Consider the following 24,206-nt stretch of genomic DNA (forward strand, 5'->3'; position numbering starts at 1 on the left):
CCCCTGGCCACGCCTACTCTCTGAAACCTTCTGGAGGGACCTGGACTATTGCGTAATCCCCCAGCCCCCACTGGGGGCATGGGGTGTATAATTCCGGTTCCCAACCACCCTCTGGGTTCTTTGGCCTAACGGCGTTATTTGATACAGGCCGTACTCGCCGTTGCCCCCTGTTGACCCATGGCTGACGCTACACCAGGTGAGTGGTAACCACGTGTTATGCTCACAATACCCACTACATTACCCCCCCCCCCCCCTCGTAGCACTCAGCCGTCTCATCTGCCAGCCTCCCCCTTATATATATATTTTAAAGAACATCGAACACAACAATAAGTATGTGTGCCTCAATACAACAATAACAACAATAAAAACCCCTATAAATACCCCAGCCTACCTGTACACGTGTACATTATTTACAAATATACAAGATAATTTGATGGCGCAACGCACGACCGCCCACACCCCATGGTACACACGCGATCCCCAACCGCGACAATGTGACCGACCGTTGATCAAAGAACAGGGCGAAAAGAGGAGAACAAGCCAATAAACGAACCCGATGGACAGGTAAGTGCGGTGTGGGCATGAGGAACCATGGGAATTTTATGAAAATCGGGGGGTCTTGGACCATGTCCGCGTAGCAGGACCATCATATGAGCCACAAGGTCTCTGTGGCGGCTCGGCAGAAACTGGTTCTGAGTGGGGAACAGCCCGCAAGGGCAGGTTAGGAGAGGCAGGCCCCATCAGGGCCTCATCCGGTGGTGCCGGTGGGCGCTCGGTGTCGGGGGCGGCCGATGTCGACGGCCATGGAGGCCTCAATCCCATAGCATCTGAGAGTGGGATCAGACGGCTTGTCCCAGGGTTAGGTTCCGCAGATGAACACCCCGGCGCGTTGGACACATCACACCCATGGCCCCTGCGATGTGAAGATGAGGTGAAAGTGTGCGGTGCGACGTAGGGTTTCAGACGCGACGGGTGGACGTGCCGAGATTGCCTACATGTGCTCGGAAACGCGGTGGCACTGCAATTTTTCGTTGGCCAGCTGCCTCGCCCCGGAATTTTCCCTGGCGGCCTCCCGTGCCTCGGTCAGTTTTTTAATATTGATATCGGATGTGGTCCAAAAGTTTGGATTTTGAGGCAAGCGGTGTGACACGTAGCTGCACATCTGTTGGGGGATTGACATCGCGGCCATACATGAAATATAATGGCGAGTATCTGGACGCTGCGTGGGGTTCCATTCTGTACGCAGCCAGGACACCGGAGATATGGAGATCCCAATCTAGTTGCGACTTGTCAATCTGGTAGCACAGCATTGAGGTGAGCGTCCAATGAAGACGTTCAACCATCCCGTCAGTTTGTGGGTGGTACAGAGAAGTGCACACTTTTTGTGTACCCAGGAAGTTACACACATCCTTCAACAGGGTGGATGAAAAATTCCTTCCCTGGTCGGTCAACAGCCGCTCCCTTGTCCAGGACGTAGCCCCGGAGAAAGGCCTCGGCAATGGCTGCTGACGACTGGTTGGCGAGTGGCCAGGCCATGGGCCAGCGGGTAAAATATTCTACCCCAACCAGCAGGTACTTATTACCTCGAGAGGTAGTTGGAAAGGGCCCAAGAATATCCAGCGCCACCAATTCGTTGACGCAAGACACTCTAATAGATTTTAGGGGCGGGCACGACGGCCTAGCCGGTGGCTTCTGCCTGACACACTGGGTGCAGCTCAGGAGCAGATCGGCCACATCGTTCGCCATACCTGGCCAATAGAAATCGAGCTGCAGCGTGGTAAGTGTTTTCTAGACCCCCAGGTGCAAGAGGTGCTTGTGAGCAGCCCAAACGGCCTTTCCGCGCAGAGCGGTTGGCACAACAATGTTGTAACGGCGTGAGCTACTGTCCCAGGTCATCAACAGACCATCGCGCAGAATGACGGGCGCGAATCCATCACTATATTTCAAGTTCCTAAGTCGCTCAGCACGGCGGCGTAACTTAAGAAGGGAGGCGTCCTCTGTTTGGAGGTGCCCCCAGTCCACGAGGCATAAATCGAGTAATGCATCTCGAGCGGACAGCCCGTTCAGCTCCTCAGAGGAGCCACCCCCAGGAGCGGCCACCTCAGCTGCAGCAGCAAGTGGCGTGGGGTGCGTAGGTACAACGGGCTGTTTGCATCAGCCGGACCCCGAAAAGCACGCACACCTGTCGCCAGCGGGAAGCCCGTGACAAGGCGTCGGCGTTCGAGTGTTTCGTTCCTTTCCGATAGGTTACCGTAAACGAGTAGTCCTGCAGGACCTCGAGCCAGCGAGACAATTGGCCAGACGGTTGGTCAATTCGCAAGGCATATCGTAACGCGCATGGTCGAAACGTACAGTGAAATGTCTGCCGTATGAATATGGCCGGTATTGCTGGACGAATAACACAATGGCCAATAGCTCACGGCGAGTTACGCAGTAGCGTTGCTCCGCCTGAGATAAAACCCTGCTGACATAAGCGACAACCCTTTCAACCCCGTCGATCACCTGGGACAGCACACCGCCGATGCCAGTATTACTGGCATTCGTGTCGAGAATAAGCGGGCGTGCAAAGTCAGGGTAACACAGGGGAGGGGCATTCACAAGGGCATCCCACAATGCTTTAAATTTGGCCTCCTCCTGTCCGCAATTAAACTTTTTCCCCTTTGCCGTGAGGAAGTGGTTTTGCTATCGACACAAATCCCGTAACAAATCGTTGATAGTGTGAGGCAAATCCAATTAAAGTCCTCACTTCTCCCACAGAAGTGGGAGTCGGCCATATACGCACACAGCTCGTTTTCTCAGGGTCAGTCGCAATGCCCCACTGGCTGACAATATGTCCCAGATAACGCACCGATTCCCGCAAGAGGTGGCATTTTTCCGGTTTAAATTTGAGGTAAGCTGCTCGCATTTTAATGAATACAGCCCGCAGATGATCCAAATGTTCCTCAACTGTACGGCTGAAGACAATTCTAGATTTGAAGTTTTCGTGACTGCAAGGATCCATACGCTTTGGTTCTTTCGGTAAAGTCACGTAGGTGAAAAAATTAAACAAAAAATAAATTAATTAAATCACGACGTTTCGATTGCCACACAAGCAATCATCATTAGGTGTGACAACCACAGCAAGAAAATGTTTTACTGAAGTGGGAGAGACTGGGCAGGGGGGGGGGGGCTAGAAGTAAGAGGATGCGGTGGAGGTGCGCGGGGGGGAGGAAGGGGGAGAGAGGGAGAGCAACGCACCGATAACGATTGCAGCCATAACATGATGGTGCTCAAAACAAAAATATAGCCGTACTGCTAAACACTGAGGATGCAATTAACTCGGTAAAAGAGACTAGTACCTGTAAATAACATGGAACAACTATGAACAGTTAAATTTTACTTGGTTAATAACATCTTTCCAATGATTGCTCAATTTGTACCCATCCTCTCGGTTGAAATTATGTCTATGTTTATATATCTGCATAGCTTCATGAACAAATCTTTGATGGTAGCCAGACGGCTTGCAGAGCACGTTGGTCTCGGAGAAAACAATATTATGAGAGCCCACAGCGTTATAGCAATGATCAGCAACGGCAGAGGAATTAGTTCGGCCATGTTTCAGATCTGACTTATGCTCGCGGATACGGTCAGAGACATGACGTTTCGTTTCCCCAATGTAACAATCACCACAGATGCAACTTAGTTTGTAGACTCCAGGGTATTGGAAGTCAGGAATGACATCCTTCACAGATAGGATTAGATCACAGATGTTGTGTATTGTACTGAATCGGACCTGGATCTTGTGTTTGTTGTAAAGCCTGCTATGTATGGTAACGTGATGGTTTTGATCGGCGTCTCAGGGGGTTGTTTCGCCATGGTTGGAGAAACAGCTTCACGGATAATACGGTCCGAGTACCCTTTCATCTTGAGGACGGGTGTACGTGTTCCAGTTCACTGGTTAGGTGGTGTTGGTCAGAAACACAGTGGGTCCTATGGTGCAGAGTTTTGATGAGGGAATTCTTCTGTGCTGGATGGTGGTGGGTTTCAAGTTTTAGATAGGAATCTGTGTGGGTGACTTTCTTGTAAACAAAATGTCCCTAAGAGCCATCAGGCTTCTTCTCAAACATCCAGGAATGGTAGCATACCATCCTTCTCCACTTCCATGGTGATTTTGATGGATGGGTGTATGGAATTGATGTGGTTGAATAATTGGTTCAATGCTGACAGGCCATGTGGCCAAATGACGAAAGTGTCATCCACATATCTCTTTCACAAGGAAGGACGTAGGGTGGATGTCTGGATGGCATCTGTTTCAAATTTCTCCATGAAAACATTCGCTATCACTGGTGATAAGGGGGAACCCATGGGGGTACCTTCATTTTGTTTGTAGAAAGTACCATTCCAGGTGATGTAAATGTTGGTAAGGCAGTGCCTAACCAGAGTAGGAACATCAGGGTTCAGTCCATGTTGGGCTAAATCTTCAATTATTGCTAAGGTGTCAGGCACTGGAACCTTGGTGAACAGAGAAACCACATCAAAGCTGACTGGAAAATCATCTGGGGATAATGAAATGCCCTTTATTAGAGAGACAAGGTGAACTGAATTAAGTACTGCTGAGGTAGTCTTGCCAGTGAATGGAAGCAAGGTATCAGACAGAAAACGGGCCAGCTTGTAGGTAGGTGAGTTGATAGTGGAAACGATGGGCCAAAGTGGTGTGCCTTCTTTATGGATCTTAGGACGACCATAGAATCTGGGTGGTCTGGCAGCAGAATATTTTAGGGAGAGTCGTTTAACTGGTTCGATTAAAGAGGTCGAACTAGTAATGATATTGTTGTTTTTTGTTGTCAGGCTGTTAGTGGGATCTTTGTTGATTTTGGAGTAGCTACCATCAATAGGAGGTCCTGGATGTTGTTGTTGTATGTGGTTAATTCATGATGACAGTGGCATTGCCCTTGTCGGCTGAGAAGATCACTATGTCATCCCTCTTTTTCAATTTTGCGAGTTCCAAACGCTTTGCTGATGTTACTAACGAGTTTCTTAGCATTTTTAAGGATGGTAGCATTTTCAGCTCTAGCAACATCTGTCGGGATGTGTTTCAAGCCTTTTAGGCCTACATCGACCTGGGAAATTATATCATGCACTGGGATATGTTTGGGGGTGATAGCAAAATTCAACCCTTTGGCTAGTACCGATTTTAGGTTTTCAGAAATTGGGATGCTACTCTGATTGATGACAGTCTTATTAACATCTAACTTTTTCAACTGTGGGTCTGGTGCCTTTTTTGACAAGAGGTTGAATTTAGCAATCAAGTTGGCTTTGCATTTGGTTGACATTTAATTATCAGAGGAGACAGTCATGTTATCTAGATGGTCCCAATCAGAAGTGGAAATTTTTTCTGTTAATGTTAAGTGTGATTGTAAGATAATTTTGTCTAAATTATCGAGTTCAAATCGGAGTAATGTTATTCTCTCTGAGATTAGTGATAGGCTAGATTTAAACAAAATCCGTTTATCGTTCGGTGAAGTGACAGCAGCAGATGTGAGTGGAAATGCGATAGGTATTACCTTGTTATCGCAGCTGTGATTTCTTGTCCCGTTGTCTGTTAAAAGCTCTAACAGATAATGGAATCCCTCCCCGTAGAGGTGGTTCATTCTAGATTTGAAGTTTTCGTGACTGCAAGGATCTATACTCTTTGGTTCTATTCGTCATGTAGGTGGTCAGAAATGCAGTCGGCTCTATGGTGCAGGGTTTTGATGATGGAATTATTTTGTGCCGGATGGTGGTGGAATTCAGGTTTCAGACAGGAATCTGACCAACACCACCTAACCAGTGAACTGGAACACGTACACCCGGCCCTCAAGATGAATGGGTACTCGGACCGTATTATCCGCAAAGCTGTTTCTCCAACCATGGAGAAACAACCCCATGAGACGCCGATCAAAACCATCACGTTACCATACAAAGCAGGCGTTACCAATAAGATTGCCAAAATCTTAAACAAACACAAGATCCAGGTCCGATTCAGCACAGTACACAAAATCCGTGATCTAATCCCATCTGTGAAGGATGTAATTCCTGACTTCCAATACCCTGGAGTCTACAAACTAAGTTGCATCTGTGGTGATTGTTACATTGTGGAAACGAAACGTCATGTCTCTGACCGTATCTGCGAGCAAAAGTCAGATCTGAAACACGGCAGAACTAATTCCTCCGCCGTTGCTGATCATTGCTATAATGCTGTGTGCTCTCATGATATTGTTTTTTTCCGAGACCAAGGTGCTCTGGAAGCTGTCTAGCTACCATAAAAGATTCGTTCATGAAGCTACCTAGATATATAAACAAAGATGTAACTTCAACCGAGAGGATTGGTACAAATTGAGCAATCATCGGAATTTTTTTTTATTAACCAAGTAAAATTGAATCGTTCATAGTTGTCCCATCTTATTTACTGGGTGCTAGTCTATTTTACCGAGTTAATTGCATCCTCAGTGTTTAGCAGTACGGCTATATTTTTGTTTTGAGCGCCATCATCTGTTTTGGCTGCAATCGTTGTCGGTGCTTTGCTCTCACTGTCTCCCCCTTCCTCCCCTCCGCGCACCTCCACCGCATCCTCTTACTTCTAGCCCCGCCCACTCCCCCCCCCCCCTGCCCAGTCTCACATCCCAGTCCTTAGTGCACATGCAACGCTCCCCCTCCCCTTATTCCTTCCCCCCCCCTACCCTTTCTGACTTATATAAACCCCTTAACTCCGGCATCTCTCCCACTTCAGAAAAAAAATTCTTGCTGTGGTTGCCACACCTGATGATGATTGCTTGTGTTGCAATCGAAACGTCGTGATTAAATTAATTTTTATTTCATTTTTTATGTTGTATTTTTTTTTTCACCTACGTGACTTTACCGAAAGAACCAAAGAGGCTGAAGACAATTACATCATCGAGGTAAATGAGACATGAGTCCCAGTTCCATGAGATTCTGGAATGTCGCTGGTGCCAAGTGGAGGCTCATGGGCAGCCGATTTAATTCGAAGAGGCCCTTTGGCGTGCGAAAAGCCGTTTTAGGTTTTGATGCCTCATCCAAGGGTAGTTGCCAAAATCCGGGCAAAAAGTCCAGTGTAGAAAAATATTGTGCCCCCGCTAAGGCATCCAGTGACTCGTCCCTTCGAGGAAGCGGATACTCATCTGCTACGGAGATTTTGTTAAGTTTCTGAAAATCTACACCAAATCTCAAAGAGATATCGTGCTTCTTGACGAGTACAATTGGGGCTCCCCATGGGCTGGTAGATGGGGAAATAATGTCCGCGGCTAACATGTCGTTGACGGCCAACCGGACATGTTCCTTCTCAGCCATGCTGAGGCAAAATGAATTTTGCCGAATGGGATCGGCATCTTCCGTATCAATGTGATGGCTCAATAAATTAGTGCGTCCAATATCAAATTTGCTCTTGCTGAATACGTCGGAGAATTCCCGCAAGAGTGCGCGCAATTTCAACCTTTGGGAATCGGACATTTTACCAGCAGGCGAGCAAAGAGAGTCCAGCCACCGTTCATCAAGGTTCGAATGCGGCCGCGACCGAGGTGTGTTGCCCATGTGGCAACAAGCGAGTTATTGTGGGGCACAGGTGCTGCTTGATCAAGCATGGTACCCTGCGGTATGACCATCGTGCGCAGCCCGGCATTCATCATCTGGATGGAGGGATCTCTATTACTCGCACCGACAAGTTCTAGCCCTCGCACCGCGGTGTTGGAAGGACCCAATATTATACCGTTTACTGTCGCACCCGAATCGATTGGTTTCCGCAGTCGTAAGGGAACCAGCATTTGAGCGCCCTTCTGGGATATGCACCGTACGAGACGCCAGCGCTTGCACCGTAGCGCAGGCCATGCGCAAGCGGGTGGGAGAAGGCAGGAAAGACATATGTCGACCAGAGGGGAGCTCGATGCAACCTTGGTCCACAAGAATTTTGATTGGCATTTTACCTAAGAAATCAGTGCTGAGTAGGCATGGCACAGTGAGGGACGAGGATACCAGAATGGGACCAACCAATTTAATGTCCCCAATACAGACTTAGGCGTTAATTTGGCCAATTATGCCCAATGATCCCCCATTAGCAGCGAAACATGGTACCTCGACGGGAATTAGCGACTGGCATTTCTTAGGCAAAATGTAAAAAATGAGCTCAGAAGTGATGGTTGTGGATGCCTCCGTGTCTACTAGCATGCGAAACGCAACCCCTTTGATAGAGCCAATGATCACGGAGGATCCTGCGGTCATGGCGACGACTCTATGGGTCAACTCCGACCACTGATCCGGTCAGAGCGCATCTGTACTGTCCACAGTGGCGGTGTCCAGCGCTGGTCACGTTGCTGATGACGTGGTGACGTTCGGTTGGTGCAGGCCGAGGGCAGAATTGATATCGTTCTCGCGATGCACGTGGCTTCTGGTGGAAGCGCGTCCATGGGCTGAAGTGACGTCGTTTCCGCGATGCACGTGGCTTCCAGCGGAAGCACGTCCGTGGGTGGAAGTGACATCATCCCCACGATAAGATTGGCTGCCAGCGGAAGCGTCACCGTCTTGGGTGGTAAATTCAAAATATTTGGTGGGAGTTGAAGAGTCGGTGGCAGGAATGGCTACTACTTGCAGGTCCGCTCCCCCCACCTCCGCCGTCGGCACTCCTCTGTGAATTTATTTAAGGATTGAAGCCGCGGCATGCAGGAGGTCAGCGAGGCGGGAGTGCACCGCACGGAGCGCTCTCCCTGAAGACGGCGGGCTCACGGGCGCCTGTGCAGGCTGCATGTTGGCCGTTGGGGTGGCTTCGCCATAGTTTTGGGGTGTCGTCTCCCCTGGAGCAAGTGGAAACAGAATCATCCGCTGCTGGTGGAGGCTCGTCCTTCGCAGCACTTCGCTGCTCACCAGAGAGGCCCGCAATTGGGGCCCCTTGCAGCTGCAACCTTGGAGGGGTTGGAGGGGCAGCGGAAGCAGGTGCCCCCGTCGCCGTGGTAGGTCCACCCGGTGCAGAAATCCCTTTGTCCGGTAGGATCACCATCGGCCCGTCTACAGGAGGCACGACAGGCGCGCTTGCAGGTTGAACAGGCAAGGGCAGTGGCACGTCAGACGCGACAGACACCGGCAAGGCAACGTTAGGAGATGACGCATCGACACGCGGAGCAACGTAGGGTTTTAATCGGGACGTGTGAACGTACCAACGACGCGACCCGACCCGAACTTGTGCGGACTGTGGGCTAGGGACCTCAATCAGCACCACCGGCCCTTGCCAGGGTTTGTGCAACTTAGGGGAGGTCCCCACCGGCACCTGTGGGCAGTGGAGCCAGGCCATGTCCCCGCATGTGGTGCCATCCGGTAAGCCGAGAGCACTCCCGGGATATGCAAATCCCAATCGGTCTGCTTCTCGCTAACCGTATGACAAAGAATGGCCGACAGGGTCCGGTTCAACCGTTCAACCATCCCATCAGTTTGTGGATGGTAGGGAGAGGTCCGAACTTTCTTAGTTCCCAGTGCGTCGCACACATCCCGCAATAGGTTTGAAGAAAAATTTTGCCCTTGGTCCGTAAGCAGCCTTTCCGGTGCCCCCTTGTCCATCACGTACCCGAACAGGAATGCCTCCGTGATAGACGACGCCGACTGGTCGGGCAAAGGCCAAGCCATTGGCCATCGTGAAAGATATTCGACCCCGACCAACAAAAATTTGTTCCCCTGAGCGGACAGGGGAAAGAGCCCCAGAATGTCCAACGCCACCAATTCGTTAACCCGCGTCACTTTAATCGACTGCACTGGGGGAACATACGGTTGTTTGGGCGGCTTCCGCCGGACACAGTCGGAGCTCGCCCGAATGTGCCCGACGACATCAGTCGTCATGCCGTACCAAGAATAATCACGTTGCAACGTCAACAAGGTTTTCTGCACCCCGAGATGTAACAACTTCTCAGCGTGCAGAATCCGAATCAACTTGTATCGCAACGACGACGGCACAACAAGGCACCAGCAACCCTTGCAAGTCCTCTCTCCACATCAACAACCCGTCATGGAGAGCTGCCCCCGGCATCCCATCAGATGCCCCTTCGACTTTGCAGCCTGACTCCGCAAGGCCCCAAGCGAGTCATCGAGCAATTGTTCACGAACCCACACGGAACACGGCAAATTCAAAACCCCGTCAGCCGGTTCTGGACACGTGGAAGCCGCGGGCTTCTCCACATCGGACATAACAGGCCGCGGGGGCTGTGGAACCCGCGTACACCTATTTGTGCCAGAGGCACACGCGCAGGTGGACCCCTGCGGCAGTCGGGAGAGCGTGTCCTCATTAGCGTGACGCGAGCCCTTACGGTTTTGAACATCAAACGAGAACTCCTGCAAAGTTTCCAGCCATCGTGCCAGCTGGCCAGATGGCTGGTCAACTTTCAGGGAGTATTGAAAAGCCGCATGCAAAAGGTGACACTTCTTGGGTTTAAATTTCAAATTGGCAGAACGCACCCTAGCAAAACCAGCATCCAATCTCTGAAGATGCTCATCAAACGTGCGGCTGAAAACAATGACGTCGTCTAAATATATCAGGCACGTGTCCCACTGCAGGCCGATCAACACGAGTTCCATCAACCTTTGGAATGTAGCAGAGGCGGCGTTCAAACCCATGGGGAGACAATTAAACTGAAACAGGCCCTGCGGCGTACGGAAAGCCGTATTTTCCCTCGACGATTCGTCCAGGGGGAGCTGCCAGAACCCTGAGGAGAGGTCGAGAGTCGAAAAAAATTTCGCCCCAGACAAGGCATTGAGGGAATCATCCATACGTGGCAGGGGGTAAGCATCTGCAACCGACACTTTGTTTAACCTCCAAAAATCAACATAAAATCGCAGGCTACCATCGTTCTTCTTCACCAGGACCACCGGAGCACCCCATGGGCTGTTGGATGGAGAGACAATGTCGGCGGCCAGCATATCATCTACTGCGCCGCGGACGTGATCCCTTTCCGCTGGGCTCAATCGATGCAGATTCATACGAATGGGACTAGCATCCCCGGTATCAATGTGATGGGAGAGCAGCGAGGTGTGTCCCAGATCGAAATCATCTTTGCTAAAGACGTCGGAATATTTGGCCATCAGCGCGCAAAACGCGGACTGCTGGTACGTAGTCAGGGACGGGTTTTCCTGACACAACCCGATGATCCATCGATCGTCCTGCGACGTAGAAGCCGAAACCCCCGTTATGAGACCCTGGCGATCCTCATCATCATGGGCCATGAAAGCAGTCATGGCATGGGCCAAGACCGTACCAGCCGGCACCACAACATTGTCCGCGCCTCCGTTTAACACTTGCAAAAACGGAGGCTGACCCGGCCGAACAATCGTCCGGGCTGCGACCAGCACCAAGCCGCCCGTAACAGCATTGGACGGTGACAACAACACACCCGCCGCCCCCTCAACCCCAGGCATGGGTTTCCGATAGCGCAGCGGAATGAGCATCTGCGAGCCCGGTGGAATATCGACCGAAACGTCAGACAGCGCCTGCACCGGGAGGTCCGGGGTGGACCGGCCCCACGGCAACGGCAAAAAAAAAAATCTTACGGCCCGCCGGTAACTCAATGCAACCCTGATCGAGCCTTATCTGAATCGGCATCTTTGCCAGGAAATCGGTCCCCAATAAGCAAGGCACAGCGAGGGACCTGGAGATCAACACTGTCCCCGAAGCCAACACATCCCCAACGGAAATGCGTGCTTCCACCTGACCCATGATGCCCATACTCCCCCCGTTAGCGGCAACACACGCATCGAAAACCGGATGTACCCGCGACGGCGGAATGTATAGGAGATGGAAAATAACATCCGAGATGATAGTGGCGGACACGCCCGAATAAACTAAAATGCGCACGTCAATCCCCTGTATAGAGCCCGGCACGGTCGAAGACCCAGTGGCGGCCGCAACGACTCTGCGAGCCAGTTTCCGCCACTGCGTCATCGTCCGACGCGGATCACTTAGAGTCCCCCCGTTAGAACAGGCACCCGGAACGCACTCCGTCAATGATGAATGAGATGAGAGGCCTTGCCGGGTGTCTGATGCGTACCGACTTGCCTGACACGGGTCACCGTCCGACGTCGATGGCGCGTCCTTGGTCGGGGACTCCGGGCAAAGAGGTGGACGAGGGCGACTCCAGCAGTCACGCGCAAAATGTCCGAGACGTCCACAGCGATAACACGCCATGTCGGCTCGTCGCCCAGCTCCCCCGGCGTCCTGGCGATCTGCCGACGAGGGCCCCGAGCGCGACACCGCTGGGCCGCCAGGCCCAGCATCGTCCGGGACGAAAACGGCCTTCGACGGTGTCCAACCAACGGCCTTCCCCTCCATGGTCGCACCGCCCGTCCAGGCGGCCATCTGTGCCCAACGGCGCAAGTTAAACTGCGCGTCGAGGCACTTGGCAGCCAACCGGAAGGTCAGCTGCTCATGGCCGTACACGGGCAGTCGAATGCCCAGGTCCTTGGACAGTTCCAACATCTTCCCCAGTATCAAGGGCTCCAACAAGTCGGGCTCGGTCTCGGGATACACGGCCATGGCCAGCGCAATCACAGCGCCACGGAAGGCCACAGGTGATTCCTCCGGTGCCCGTTGTCTTTGGACAAATCTACGGTGTGCGTCGTCTGGAGGCTCGTATGCTTCCGCCATCTCGTTGAAAGCCCCTTTCAGCATCGCCTTCTTCGCAGCCATGATGGAGCGGAAACATTTTAAGAACTTGTCATTGAGGAGCGTTGGCAGAACCTCCAAGGCCTCTGCATCCGTCCACTTGGCGGAGCGTACAGCCGATTCAAAGCGCCAAGCGAATGTGCTCCAATCCCCTCCGACAGTAAATTTTTTAATAGTCGTCAGACGGTGGCTGCGAGTCCCCCGCTGCTGTCACCCGAAGCGGGCGCCCCACGTGGCGGTGACAAGATGGCGGCTTCCTGCCAGTCAGTCGTGGCTGCGCCCAAGATGGCGGATGTCTCAGCTGCACCCGAAGTTTCCCCCTGGAGAGGCCCGACGTGTGGTTGTCCCGGCATCGTCGCTGGCGCGACCAGGGTGACCAAGTCCAGCAAAACGGCCCGTAACGAATCAATTTGCTCCGCTACGAGCCGCCAGCCGTCCTCGGTGCCCGAAGACGCAGGCGGCCCGGCTCCCACGACAACATCTTGTACACCTGTCGTGTCGCTCGCCGCCGTCCCGCCCGCACCCTCCGTGTTCGGGACTGCCACCGCTGGAGGAAGGTCCTTGTCGTCCTCTGAAGAAGGCGTAGGTTGATTTTTCTAATTGAGATGTTTTGACATCTCAAATCACTTCTGACCCCAATGTAATAAAGGACTTCGTCACACACTGCTGGTCTACGTTGCACTTTATTTAGCTTCTTGCTCACACCCCGCTGGTCCCGACAGTGGACCAGCGTCTCCTCACGCACGCCCCGCATGCGCTCCCTCGTCAGTCCTTCTGCTCCCCCACACCGCACACCACTGGCTGACGGTGTGCCGAAGCTCCTCCAGCCACGTGGCTGATGGCGCGGATCCCCTCCGGCCACCCAACGTGGTCCAGCCTCTTGACTCCAACAACTGACCTGGAGCCCTTCCGGGCTCCCACCTATATCCCCTTTACCACGTGATCCTGTCTCCTCCCCTTCCGGACCGTCAGATCCGGCCTTCCCATAGCGCCCTTCTGGCTCCACCCCCGTTCACCTCGCTTCCGATTGGACCCGAGGTGAACGGCGGGCCCTCCCATATGCTCCCATACTGGGCTCCGCCCCCCAATACCCCGGGCCGTATGATTGGACCAGAGGCCAGCAGCGAACCCCGTATACGCTCGCATTACACTTTGACAACAGAAACATTAAGTAAGAGGCGACCGACCAATGCACACACAAAGGAGGTGAAGGTTACATAAGCATTGACTTGAGAGTGGCTTGATAGAGCTTGGTGGTTACTATCAATGTGTTTTCATCATTCAGCTTCTTTAGAGCCTTGGCTTCATGCATATTTTGTAATGTGAGCCATTGAGATGTTTGCTCACTGATTCCTTGCCGGCTACATTGACGGCACAGGTGATGCACCCATGCTGTACATTTCAGAGATCCTTTTTCTCTCTCTCTGCATGCGAAAATCCTTCGCTGTTTAAACAATGATACATTTTATTCGACGTACTGGCTTGATTCGCCAAGGTGCAGCCTGAAAACCCCAAAACTCGGTCGAGTGGATTATTTGCGCTGGTGGTTCAAGCACTGCCACTTCCCTAGTCAATACTCTGGGCTTATTACCCATACGTACTTACTTCCCTGCCATATGTGCCAGTGCCTGGTGCATTCTTGAAATTGCACTGAGACATAAAGAGGAATACATGTGTGGCGAGTTACTTCTGAGACACTAATAATAGGAGGCAACACACGTTATTTATACACTTTAACACGTGTTCATGCACGGGATAACTATAAACGGGTCAGAGCAGCCGGCACACTGCCTGACCCACGACGCTGAGTGGCAGCCACATGTGATGCGTGTGGGTGTTTCAGCTCAGTTATTATACTGACTTCTTGGATTTTAATATGATTTATTGTTTGGCATAGTTTCAAGAAAAACCTTGCATCCATTTGGTAAATTTCCATGTACAATTTTTGTTCATCTTACTGATGAGCTGAAACAATAATAATTGGCATCTTTACATGATTATACAAGTGACAATTTATGGGAGGGTCTTGTAACATTGCGTGGTCTAAACCAAACATCAACTATGAATTGGTAGTAAAGATGTTTTTGTGTACGTGTGTTTTACAGTCAAGTATCGGATGTTTCCAATGAATCAAAAGATGTCACCAATTCTAGGTTCGCAGTCAGTGACGGTGGATATCGTGGTATGTATTTATCTTTTTGTGGTTTTCAGCTTTGAATGCTTTTGAACATACATTGACCATTATGACTTCCTGAATTTTCCTGACAATACTCGAGGTAGTCAAATGACACGTCGTATTTAATTGCTGCTAATTTTTGTTATTGTTCTTCACCTTATATTAAATGCTTGTCCACGTGAACTTCTGGTGACCTCAGCCTGAGTGAGCACCACTTAGAGAGACCTCTACAGCCCTATCCACGTATCCATAAAATATTTGTGAACTAAATTACCTGGTTTCAGTTGTATTCTTTTCCTTATCTGTTATTTCAAGCTTGAATCTTAAGGCCAAATCTAGGATCATTAGACCCCTCTCGCTTGCCCCCTTATTTTTTTGCTTCATCTACTTCGAGCCCTCGATGGACCAAAACTATGACCGACTGAAAACTCAGCCTTCTCCACGTAGCTAATGGCGGACAGAGCTCTGGGCAAGAAAGAAAAAGCGACCTTTCCACTTCCTTCCCCACACAAAGTCAGATCCGACGAACTCGCCAAATAGGTCCTGCAACTTCTTCAGAAACTGCAGCTGAAAATATACCAAATCCGGGAGAAAGCTAAAAAAACTCCATCCTCCCTGGTGTCCTTAACGACAAGCTGAGTGGCGAAGCAAGAGGCAATCACGATGCCCCTTCAATCCATTGTGGAGCGATCTGAACTGGAAACATGAGGGGAAGCTCAGGGAGCTGGATGAAGCATATAACAAGCTGCAGGCCAAGAACAGGGAGAACCAACTGAAGGCTATGGCCTCCCCGAGGGCATTCAAGGCAGTACTCCACATGGTGCCCTCTCCTTCATCCAGAAGCATCACCCTTCGGGACCCTGAAATTCCAGACCCCCTGCCTATGTCACCAAACATAATTGTGTAGGCGTACATAATTTTAAAGAAGTAGGGCTACGTGGCTATGGAGACCAACAACCCCAGGCCTCACCCGTTGCTGATTCTCTTCTCAAATAGACAAGGGTAGCCGAGGTGCTAAGATTGGCAAGGTGGACGAAGGGAAAGGCCACCCTAATGCAGGGAAATCATGTCTTCAATGCCCCAAACTTAAAACCGGCCAACTTGAAGAGAAGCCTGCTGCTCACCCTGCATAGGAATTTGGTGAACAGGGAGTGAGTCCGATCCGAGCTGCTCTTCGCTGCCAAGTTGAGGATCCACATTGCGAGGATAATGGGATTTTATGACCCTGGAGGAGGCTATGCAGTGCAAGGATATGCAAGAGGTTTTGTAGGAGCCCGTGATGCGTGGTGAACAAAGATGGTGAACGACCCCTCCTCTGCAAGAGACTGTGTTTCAGGGCCCACCCCCAACCCTCTCCTCCCGCCCCTCCCCCCGTCTCCCCCCACCTAACATGTGCCCTGCACTACCCTCTATCTCAACCTATACTCTTTTAGCAGTCATTCCTCTCCGAGTCACTTTCACCTGCTTTGATCCTCTCCATTCTCTATGCAAACCCCCGCGTCCCCCCCACCCTGCTCTCGCCCCCGCCACACCCCCTGTCCTCTAGCAATACACCATACCACTTTAATAATTAAGCAATTAATGACGAAATAAAAATAATTATCTCTTTGCGCCAGTGAACTATAGCTTGTTCTCTGTTGGTATCAGCACCTACTAAACACTGATACATAAGAACTGCAATAGCCCTGCTAACGATAATTACATAAATAGCGCAGTGATTACTCTATACAACAGCACCACACCCGCTTTCTATGGCCTTACTCTTTATTTTTAACACTAGCGGGAAGTACCCGGCGTTGCCCGGGCAAAATAGACACACACACATCGACTTACACACAAACATCGACTTACACACACGCAGACATCGACCCACACACACACAGACATCGACTTTACACACACATCGACCTAGCCACAAACACCAATGGACTCACACACACACACACATCGACTAAGACACAGACACATGGACTTACACACACACATGGACCCACGCACACACATCGACTTACACACAGACATCGACCCACATAAATACATCGACCCACATACACACATGGACTCACACACACACACATCGACGTACACACACACACACATTGACTTACACACACATGGATACACACACACACATCGACTTACACACATACATTGGCTTAGACACACGTTATTATAAAAAAAAGAATAGTTTATTGTAAAATATTAGTTGTCTACACACACACACCAATCACACACATTGACTAACACAAACACACACACATCGAATCACGCACATACACAGCGACTTGCACACACACAAACATCGACTTATATACACACACACAGACGTATACACACACGCATGGACGCACACACAACCACATCGACTTACACACAAACATTTACTGGCACACACACACATATTGACTGACTCACTCACACATCGACTTGCACACACACACCAACTTATACACACACACACGGACGTACACACACATTGACTCATACACTCACATACAGACTCACACACATATCGACCTACACACACATATCGACTAAGACACACACACATGGACTTACACACACACATGGACCCACACATACATATAGACTTATACACACATGCATCGACTCACACACACACGTACATAGACTCACACACACATCGACCTACACACACACATGAACTTACACACACAGACATATCGACTAACACACACATCGACACACACACACACGCATCGACTTACACACTCACATATCGACTAAGACGCACACACATGGACCCACACATACATATGGACTTATACACAGACGCATCGACTCACACACACACACGTACATAGACTCACACACACATCGACCTACACACACACATATGAACTTACACACACAGACATATCGACTAACAACAACAACAACAACCGCCATTCGCCACTAAGTGGCGGTGACGTCACCACGACGCTTGTGCCAGGCCATGTGCACCTTGAGGCCACGTGAAGTGTCGAACGCCCGCTGGCAGGAGGTCACGGGGCAGACCCAGGTGCCACGGGTCGACTGACCGAGATGACCGAGATGACTGGCTGATGCACCACCTGTGCCCCCTACTGTACCAACATGCTGTGTTTTAGCCACCCGGCGCTCCGCTCGTTGTTGTGAGCGTCGCTCCTCCGCCCTCCGTTGTTGTTGGAGGGCGACTGTCTCCAACTGCCCAGTAGCGTCCTTTACGAGCCTCCTCCACTGAGGCCGATCTTGACACCGCTGGTACCAGTCATCGGCAAGTCCACTCAGCTCCACGTCCTCCTGTACCACATCACTCCATCTCTTCTCTAGCCCGTGCCGCGCCCGTTTAGCCCCCTTGATCCGGCCGAACAAAAGCTGTTTAGGCATGCGGTGGCTGGGCATGCAGGCTACATGACCCAGCCAACGCAGCCTTGCCTGCCGGAGGAGCTCACTGATGGGACTTTGCCCAGATCTTTCAAGGACTTGTGAGCTCCTCACACAATCCAGCCTGGTTAAACCCAGGATGGATCGTAGGCAGGCCAGCCTAAATGTTTCCAACCGGCGAAGATGCTCCATTAGGGGGGTCCACGTTTCGCAAGCGTAGAGAAGGGAGGGAATGACCGTGGCCGAGAAGACCTGAAGCTTCGTGCGGAGCGACAGACCAGATAGCTTCACACAGCGTTATGCAACCGATGAAAAGATATTGCTGCTCGACTGATTCGGAGTGAGACCTCTGCTGATAAACTGGAGCCGGTCATAAGCACACTGCCCAGGTATGGGAAACTCTCCACTCTCTCCACACCTGCCCCATCACAAATTGGGAGTTGTGTGGGTGGAGTGTCCGATGGTACAAAATACCCAGGCAGGTGCTTAGTTTTGGTGGGGCTGATGGTAAGGCTCCACCTCTTAGTGGCACGCTCCAGTCTCAGCAGCAGCGTCTCCAACTCCTCTTCTGAATGAGCAGCTATTACCAAATCATCGGCATACATAACGTGGTTGACCAATAGGGAGCCATCTTCTTGGTTTTTTTCGGTAAAGTCACGTAGAAGGGAAGTAATAAAATAGTAAAAATAAAACATAATAAAATGAAACAATTCTCACGACGTGTCGGCCACAACGCAAGCAGCCGTCATCAGGTGAAGAATGAGACACTTCAAGCTAGGAACTTACATATAAGCTGGGTTGGGGGTGGTAGAAGAGCGCCTTAACAAAAAGAATGTGCATATCAAGATGAGTTTAGCATATACATGGGAAATGCGCAGGGGGCGGGGGGGCTTCAAAGTCATACCATGCCCACGCACTATGCAGGATCAAGAGCACCAAGGGGGGGTACAGGGATTAGCATTAACAAAGGAAAGGAATGCCAATGATATGTAGCTGCAGTAACTAAACAACACCGTAGAAAACTAAGGTATAAACTACATACAAAGACTAAAATATAAACTGCATAGCACCATCAGTATACTTACTATACTCTACAATAAGCTGAGTTACTAACAGCAAGTAATACATTACAATACTACGTCGTAAACGTTATATAATATGCTTCCATCTAAACTTTATTCTCTTACATCAACCGAGCATATACCGTACTATATACTGCCATAGATAAACCCAACATTAAATTATATACTGTATTGCAATAAACCACATTTCAACATAACACTATGTATTATTCTACCTACCCTAATGTGTATCAAAATGGTTTATTACGTCCTTCCAATGATTGCTAAGCCAGAATCCATCTTCTCGATTAAAATTGTCTCTGTGTTTGTATATGTGGATCGCCTCATGAACGAATCTCTCATGATAGCCAGGTGGCTTGCAGAGAACCTCTGTCTTGGAGAAGTCAATGTCATGTGAGCCCACTGAGTTGTAACAGTGATCTGCCACGGCTGAGGTGTTTGTCCTACCGTGTTTCAGGTCAGCTTTATGTTCACGGATGCGGTCCGAGACATGTCGTTTGGTTTGTCCAATGTAACTGCTACCACAGAGGCAACTTAGTTTGTAGACACCAGGGTGCTGTATGTCTGGAACCACATCTTTTACAGACGGTACCAGATCACGGATTTTATGTACTGTGTTGAATCGGACCTGGATCTTGTGTTTAATCAGGATTTTGGAGATCTTTTTTATGACCCCAGCAATGTAAGGTAAGGTGATGGTCTTGAAAGGCTCCTCAACAGGATCCTTCTTGATGGTTGGCTTTGCGGATTGTGTAGTCGGAGTAACCATTAGCCTTAAGAGCTTGGCGTATGTGTTTGAGTTCACTGGAAATGTGTTCATGGTCGGATATGCATTGGGCTCTATGATATAGAGTCTTGATGAGGGAATTCTTCTGGGATGGATGGTGGTGGGAATCCGGTTTTAGATAAGCGTCCGTATGGGTGGATTTCCTGTAGACAGAGTGGCTCATTGAACCATCAGGTCTCCTTTTGATTAGGACATCCAAAAAGGGTAGCTTGCCATCTTTTTCGACTTCCATGGTGAATCTGATGGCTGGGTGTATGGAATTGATGTGGTCAAGAAATTGGTGTAGAGCAGGCCGGCCATGTGGCCAGATGACAAAAGTGTCGTCTACGTAACTCTTCCATAAGGTCGGGCGTAGAGTGGCAGTCTGGATGGCGTCCGTCTCAAATTTCTCCATGAAGATGTTAGCTACAACCGGAGATAGGGGGGAGCCCATTGGGGTGCCTTCAATTTGCTTGTAGAAAGTTTTATTCCAGGTGAAGTATGTATTGGTTAAGCAGTGTCTCACCAGGGGGGGTACCCCAGCATTCAGTCCCTGATGAACCAATTCTTCAATGATTGCGATGGTGTCAGGTACAGGAACCTTGGTGAATAAGGAAACCACATCAAAACTGTCAAGCAGGTCGTCTGGGGACAGGGCAATCCCCTTGATTGTCGATACCAGGTCAGTAGAGTTTAGTACCGCAGAGGTGGTTTTTCCAGTGAAAGGCCGTAGGATTTCAGACAAAAAACGAGCCAATTTATAGGTGGGGGAGTTGATAGTAGAGACAATGGGACGAAGAGGTGTATCTTCTTTATGTATCTTTGGTAAGCCGTATAATCTTGGTGGCCTGGCTGCAGAAGGTTTCAACGAGAACTGTTTGGTCTGATCAAATAAAGCGGTTGAATCAGAAATGATATTGTTGGTTTTAGTGACAAGGCTGTTGGTGGGGTCTCTTTTTATTTTTGTATAGCTACCATCGTTGAGTAGTTCTTGAATTTTGTTGTTGTATTCTATTTTGTCCATGATGACAGTGGCATTGCCTTTGTCGGCTGAGAGGATGACAATGTCATCCCTCTTTTTTAATTGAGCTAATTCAAAACGCTCATCTTTGCTGATGTTGCTAGCTGGCATCTTGGCGTTTTTGAGGGTTGCAGAGACAATAGGGAGCCATCCCTTGATCGCACCCGGGCGTCGATCAGCCTCCCATTATATCTGTACCAAATGGAAATTCCCCCGGTACAGCTATTGAAGGCTTCACGAACTACGCAGTCGAAATAGATGTTAAATAATGTGGGAGCCAGAGGACATCTCTGTCGCACCCCAAGGTGTACAGGGAAAGGCTCTGACTCCCGGCCACGTAGTTTTACCCGGGCCCGCTCACCATCATGAAGGTCCTTAATGATCGTGAGCAGAGGGTCAGGGACTCCGAAAGCACGAAGAACAACCCAGAGCCCAGTCCTACTGATGGTATCATAGGCCTTGACCAGGTCAATAAAGCAGAGATGTAGGTCTTTTTGGAATTCCCTACACCTCTGCTGTAGCAGACGGACAGAAAATATGTCATCTGTGCAGGACCGCCCTTTCCTGAAACCGCATTGGGGCTCCGCAAGCCTCTCCTCAGCGTGCCTGGCAGGGCGATGTTGAATAATCCTTGCCAGGACCTTACCCAACACACTGAGGAGTGAGATGCCCCTGTAGTTGTTACAGTCGGTACGGTCCCCCTTCTTAAAGAGGGGGCCCACCAGGGAATCCTTCCAGTCCTGCGGAACCCGTCCAGTGGTCCAGACTGTTGCTATGATGTCATATAGGGCAGTCTGTGCACAAACGCCACCCTCCTTCAGCATTTCGCTTGGGAGATCATCTCTGCCCGGTGCCTTCCCTGGTCTCAGACTCCGGTTCGTCCTCAGTACTTCCTCAACAGCTGGCACCTCAGCCAGCCACTCACAGGGGGTGACCTCTTCCAATATTTGAGGCACCGCAGCCTCAGCAGGGTTATCCCCACTTTGTGCCATGATGTTTTCCTGGCTGAGAGATTTTCCCTCCCCCAGGACCTCACAGAAATGCTCAGCAAATCTGCAAACCTGTTCCTGGGGGTCGGAGATTGGATCACCGTTTTTTCCTCTAATGATGGTAATAGGTGTGGCGCTGCAGGTTACTTTTTTATGGAGTTAAATAGTGATTTGTGATCGCGGGCCACTGAGGCAGACTCCATCTCCTCAGCAACCCGCGACCACCACCCATCCTTACAGCGCCTTACGGCTCTCCGAACCTCCGAGCGAAGGCTGCGGTAAACCTCCTCATTCTCTGACGTGGGATGCTGTAGGCGATGAGAGTGGGCCTGTCGCTTTTTCTCAATTAACCTGAACACCTCCTCTGTCAGCCAGGGTTTCTGGGGAGGTCTGGACCGCGTACCCAAAGCAGCCATTGCAGCTGCATGAGTCACAGTCTTAAACCTCGCCCATTTACCCTCGACATCAGGTGGAGTGGGGGACGATGCCAACCCCAGCTGCAAGCGCTGATGAAATTCTCGCTTGCAACTTTCATCAGCTAACTGAGACCAGGCCACTTTTGGTTGGAATGGGATCCTGGGTGTACACCCACCACCGGAGTGGAAGAATGGCAGGCGCATCTTACAGATGACTAGTCGATGGTCAGAGGGCAGATCAGCTCCACGGTAGGTCCTGGTGTCAAGGACATGGACTCGCATCCGCTGGTCCGTCACTATGTAGTCCAGCAGATGTTCTTGCTTGGACCCGGCATGCATCCATGATGTTGTGTGGATGCGCCGATGCCGGAAGAGCGTGTTGGTAATTACAAGCCCATGGGCTGCACAAAAATCTAGCAGCCTCCTACCATTATTATTGAGCTGATCTGGCCCATGCCTTCCAATCACTCCAGACCAGGTGCCAACATCATGACCAACTCGGGCATTGAAGTCACCCAACAAGATGACTCTGTCCCGAGTGGCCACTTTAGCCAGCACCTGTGACAGGAGGTCATAGAAAGCGTCTGACTCATCGGCTTTGCCTGCATCCCTCCACGGATGTTCGTCTTCGGTGGGGGCATAAGTAACCACGACCACCACTCCTCGCCTCTGGTTGATGGGAAGGCGAGCCCAAAGTATCCTGGGGCTTACAGCTTCCCACACCTCACCGCCACGCTCCCACGCCCCCTTCATTCTTTTGTTCAGAAGAAGAGCCACACCCTGTTGTTTGGCAGTCTCCTGCCTCGAGTAGAGGACTGTCCACCCCTCATGGTGGCAGGAGCCAGAACCGGTCCACCGGACCTCCTGAATGCCACAGAGATCCAGGCGGTACCGGTCCAGCTCCCGACAGAGGAGTGGCAGCCTCTCCTCCGTAGTGAGCGTTCGAACATTCCACGTGGCCATCCGCAATGGTTTTTCGTTGTTTCTGGAGGAGCCCCGAGGGTGAAAATTCAATCTCCTGGCTCCGCCAAATGGGGTTTGGCCAGGAGACGTCATTAAAGCCTGACCCCCCGGGGCCTCCGGCACAAGCTTATTAGTTACAGGTTTATGTTTGATTCGTGGGTTTGTGGTAATAAATTGAAGGTGGAGGGGTTAACAGCCCCTCGCACCCGTCCAGAGCCCCCATTTAGCCACTGTGGTGGTCACAGACGCCATGAGGGGAGAGGCCAATGGGCATTGGCCCTCCCCCCACAGCACTGCCCACGACAGTGTTGCCCGTCCGGCACCGCGAGGAGGTAGGAGGTTGTTTTGCCGGACATATCGACTAACACACACATCGACACACACACGCATCGACTTACACACTCACATATCGACACACACATAGACTCACACACATATGAAACTACACACACACAAAATATTGATTTACGCACGCACACATATGGACTAACACACACATACACGGACTCAGACACACACACAGATCGACCCACGCACACACATCGACTTACACACACACATCGATGTGCACACACACATGGACTCACACACACATGGACTTACACACACACACGGACTTAAACACACACATACATATGTAATATGAAGAGATGTACCTGGGAGGTAACTGGGCCATAGTGATAGGCTCTGCCGGCCTCAGCCCGCAGCCAATGGGACGTCGAGCCAGGGGCGTAGCCTGTGGCTGCATGGCAACATCTGGAAG

At 50.7% G+C, this 24,206-nt stretch overlaps 1 protein-coding gene across 12 annotated transcripts in view; it reads left to right on the plus strand.

Annotated features, from left to right (window-relative positions):
• Positions 1-24,206, plus strand: part of LOC144721414 (complement C3-like) — a 366,684-nt gene that overhangs the window by 41,134 nt on the left and 301,344 nt on the right. For all 12 annotated transcript variants that reach the window (XM_078599020.1, XM_078599027.1, XM_078599021.1 and 9 more), the window contains one exon: positions 14,770-14,846. In XM_078599020.1, the coding sequence (XP_078455146.1) occupies positions 14,770-14,846 (77 nt within the window). The remainder of the gene's footprint in view (positions 1-14,769; positions 14,847-24,206) is intronic.

Source organism: Lampetra planeri, chromosome 11 (genome assembly GCF_965212315.1).
Source record: "Lampetra planeri chromosome 11, kcLamPlan1.2.h2, whole genome shotgun sequence".
NCBI lineage: Eukaryota > Metazoa > Chordata > Hyperoartia > Petromyzontiformes > Petromyzontidae > Lampetra > Lampetra planeri.